The 4,048-nt window shown below is 65.8% G+C and overlaps 1 protein-coding gene across 1 annotated transcript in view; it reads left to right on the top strand.

Annotated features, from left to right (window-relative positions):
- Window positions 1-3,939: 3,939 nt before the first annotated feature.
- H696_03694 (hypothetical protein) overlaps window positions 3,940-4,048 on the top strand; it is a gene marked incomplete at both ends in the record, with an annotated part of 1,742 nt that continues 1,633 nt past the window's right edge. Inside the window, one exon of the mRNA XM_009497557.1 lies at window positions 3,940-4,029. Coding sequence (XP_009495832.1) covers window positions 3,940-4,029 — 90 coding nt within the window. The remainder of the gene's footprint in view (window positions 4,030-4,048) is intronic.

The following is a 4,048-nucleotide window of genomic DNA, read 5'->3' on the forward strand; positions in this document are numbered from 1 at the left end:
GTCCGATGGCCAGTGTGGTGCCCGCTTACCAGGGGGGCACGGCTCGAAATTTGGGGCAGTCGTCGAGCCGCCATACCGGGGATGCCATCTGGCTGTTTTCTGTCTTCCTCGCTTTCTCTCTCTGTCTCTCTCTCTCTCTCTCTCTGTCATCACCCCTCTCGTCCTGTCTCGACAAGGCCCCCTGCCCCCCTTGGGCATTGCCTGATCTTAGGCCATATCGAACGTCAGCCTTCTCGCCGCCCGGCCTCGGGGCGGAGTGTGAATCCGAAAACGGGATGGGTGTGTTTGGTGAGAGGTGGGCGTCAAGGGGGTTCTTGCCCTCAGCAGCCCGAGAAGCGCATGCCCGGCGGTCGGGGGGGGGGGGGGGGCGGAGTGAGCGTGGCATTGTGGCACCCGGGACTATGGCAAGGAGGCAATGGACCTGATCGTGGGTCAGAAGGGCCCAACCGTGGACCTGCTGCCCTTGTGTGGTGAGAGGGGGGGGGGTCGGTCCGGGGAGGGAGGAATTAATGAGTGATGTCAGAGGCAAGTGCGGTTGGCAGGCCGAGCGGGGGAAGCGGAAAAGGGGCGAATCGCTGGCCAGCAAAAAAACAACAGCAGCAGGTGCTGCCACAGCCGCGCTAGCCACAACAGCGTTAGCAAGACAAGAGCAATAACAACAGCAGCGGCAACAACAACAACAATAACAACTGCTGCATGCGAGATGCCCTGTGCCATGGTAGTTGACATTTGTCTGCCATGGCCAGGGAGGGTGTTCCACGGAGGAGCGGGCGGGATCGGGTGCTACAGGCAAGCGCGAGCGCTCCTGTGTCCACATCACGATATTGTGATCATCCCCGACCACCGAGCTTTTCCAGGCAGGCATCATGCTTGCAAGGAAGGGGAGAGGGGGATGAGTGTAATGGCCCGAAGATAGGACCAAGCAAGGGGGAGGGGGGGGGGGGCCTGTTCGCGGAGCAGCCGACCCTCCAAGTGCCGCGGAGGCATCGGCTGAGAGGGACCGACCCCCCTGCGAGTGTGTGAAAAGTGAATGTGTCCCGGCGCATGGGGCCGTGCGTCGACCATTGGCTACCATCGACTGAGCGACGGAGAGGGCCCGATGTGGTTGCCGCCCCTGCCCTGGGGTGAGAGAGAGAGAGGGAAGGCAGCAAGGCAGATCGAGCGAGGTGCTGTTCTTCGCCACTCCCTCCGATCAGCCACTCTCGCCGGTCCCGTGCGAGCACTTCGGTCGCAATGCCCCTGAGTGGATCGGAGCGCATGTGTAAGAGACGTGTGCATATATCTGCGTGGGTATTGGGGAATGTAAATGTGCGTGCATACACACCGGGACTGCGAGAGGGGGGACACATGCACCTGCCCCCTCAAGAGCACATACCCTCATGTATACCCACGATTGGGAGAAGCCGCCCTATCTTGGGGAGACTCCTCGTCACTGATGGCTCCCCGTGTGCCGGATCCCGGGAGCCCGAGTGGCTGGAGCTTGGTACCCCCGATCGCCGTCCCTGCGTAGGGTACTTGTGTGCACGTCCATCAAGGGATGCGCGCCTCCGGACGATATGATTGAGAGGCGCCTCGCCCGTGAGATCTGCGTTTGTTTGGGTGCCGGATGGCCCGGCACCTTTGACATCCATTCGTCTGGCTGCGTGCTGGCTTGTCCCCCCCCCCCCCTCTCGCCCACACTGTCCGAGCATATGTGCTCGGACGGGTGCCCATACACTTGTCAACGAGCCTGGCCCTTCGCCGGCTCCGGACTCCCTTCGCTCCGGGCCAGCAGCCCAGCGGCCCCCTGGTCGATCAGTCCCTTCGTGCTGCCATCGATGTTGCCTGAGTGGGCGGGGGCGGGGGGATTTTCACGCGCCCGGCATCCGGCACGCGAGGGACCTTCTCTCTCCCCTCTCGGTCTCTGGCCGACCCCAGGGTGGCAGGGACTGGCGAGAGGCAGGCGATCGAGCTGGTCTCCTCTGCGAAGCGGCTCCGCACAGGGCGGGGTCGGGAGGGGGGGGCGGGGGGGCGGGGGGGGGGGGCCTGCGGGCATGGGCCAATTGTTTCGCACGCACCCGGCCCACAATACACATCTTGGGCCCGCCGACCCCGGCCCGTCCCCCGGCCCCCCCCCCCCCCCCTCGGCGGAGGGCCCCCTCTCGGGAGCTCGTTACCCGGGCCGGCGCGCAAGGATCCTCTCGTACACAAGGCACACACACACACACACATGCTATCATTCGCATGCGAGGGGTATGCGGTCTGGGGCAAGGGCAATCGGGCAGGGGGGGCGTCCCCGTGGGGGGGGGGGGGGGAGGTGGGGCTCATCCGCCTGTAAGTACACAAACGCAGACACGCCTATGTCCCGGAGCGCACGATACACACAGACACACTCTCACGCATAGGCGTGGACCTCGCGCCCAGGGACGCCGATTACGCCACCATGAACACGTACCCCCGGGCACCGAGCCAATAGACCGGGCGCGGATCTCCCCCACACGTTGCCGGACAGCCTCTTTCGTGGCGCTTGTTATGTCTGGCCCCCCAGCCCCCCCCGCCCCCCGCCCCTGGCCCACTCTGCCCCAGTTCCGGCCCAGTCCAACCCCCTTCCCCCCCCCCCCCCGGTACGCCCCGGGATGCCGACCGTGTAGGTTGCTCAGGGGCCTGTTGTCTTTGGCGTTGCATGGCCGCCTGCATCGTTGCTTGTGCGGGCGGGCGAGGCCCGCCCAAGGACACGTAGTCTCTTCGCTTGCAGCATGAGGGGGCCGATCCGGCGGGTGCCCCTATTGTGCGCTTGTGCACACGCCGGGGCTGCGCGACCCCTCGAAAAAGTGGCCATGTGAAAATTGGCATCTCAATGTGTGCCCCAACGGCTGGAACGTTCCACACCCGGGCTCTCCGCCCCCTCTCCCCCGGTGCTGCGCCAGATGTGCCCGGGGAAGGTGCGGTTCTGTGTACGCCAAAGGCCAAGATACCTCCGAGGAAGAGGCGTTAGCAGGACCTCTGCGTGCCCCCCCGCCCTGTCGATGGTGTTTTTCTCCCGGCCACTCTCTTGCTGCCTCTCTCTCTCTCTCGCTCTCTCTCTCTGTCTCCCTCTGACCCCACCCCCAGCTCGCGCGCCCTCCCTCGCACACCCGGATTCCATGCGCCACATTGCGGGAGCCCGCCTCGAAAGGCCCCGAAGCGTGCCAGATGCCCGGAGGGCGCCTGAACGAAGGGCGGGGGGGGGGGGGGGGGGGCGATGGCCAGCGGGCGGGGCACCCTTTGACCCGCCGCTCCCGATCAGACAATGCCGCGGGTTTGTCACATAAGCCCAGGGTCCGGTATTGGTGCTTCCCACCCCGCCCGTTTGGGCCCACGTTCCCCGCGCGCGCCCCCCCCCCCACCCCGTGGAGGCGTGCTGTTGATGTGCCACCCCCCACCAGGCCATTCTTTTCTTCAACATCCCCGGACGGAAGCCCGTCCACTGACTGGAGGCGGGCCCACGGCAATGAGGCTTGTCACTGGGCTCTCCGTCCACGCGCTCTGGTGTGTTGCCGCTGCGACGTGGAGAAAGCCAGGGCCGCCCCGAGGGCGGGGGGCGTTTTTCCTGGCGAGATTACACACACCGGCCACAGAGACCGCTCTCGCTGGGTCCCTCTCCCTCGGCCGGCGGCAGGGTCCGCTTTCCCGATGGCCGCAAGACACCAAGGATGTCAGGCAATCTAGCACCCCGCGGCGATCCCTGCCACTCAGGTCTCCATCTTAGCCCCCCCCCCCCGCCGGGCCAGGTGAGCCATCACTTCATGAGGCCCCGGGGCCCCGGGCCTCTCAGCCCCAGAGAAAGGTTACCATCTCTCCCCTTCCCTCCTCTCCCTCCTCCCCTCGTCGTCCTTCTTGCGCGCGCGCCTCTCTCTCTCTCTCTGCCCCGCCCCCTCTCCCCTCGTCGCTCTCCTCCTCGCCTCCCCGTCTCCATCCAAGATGAGCGCCTCAAACAGTGATCCTCTCTTCCACCCGGACAAGTCCTGCACTCGTCCAGGAACCCCTTTCGCCGGCACCACACTTGTCCTGGTGCGCATTCTTCCCTCCC

Source organism: Fonticula alba (assembly GCF_000388065.1).
Source record: "Fonticula alba strain ATCC 38817 unplaced genomic scaffold supercont2.6, whole genome shotgun sequence".
NCBI lineage: Eukaryota > Rotosphaerida > Fonticulaceae > Fonticula > Fonticula alba.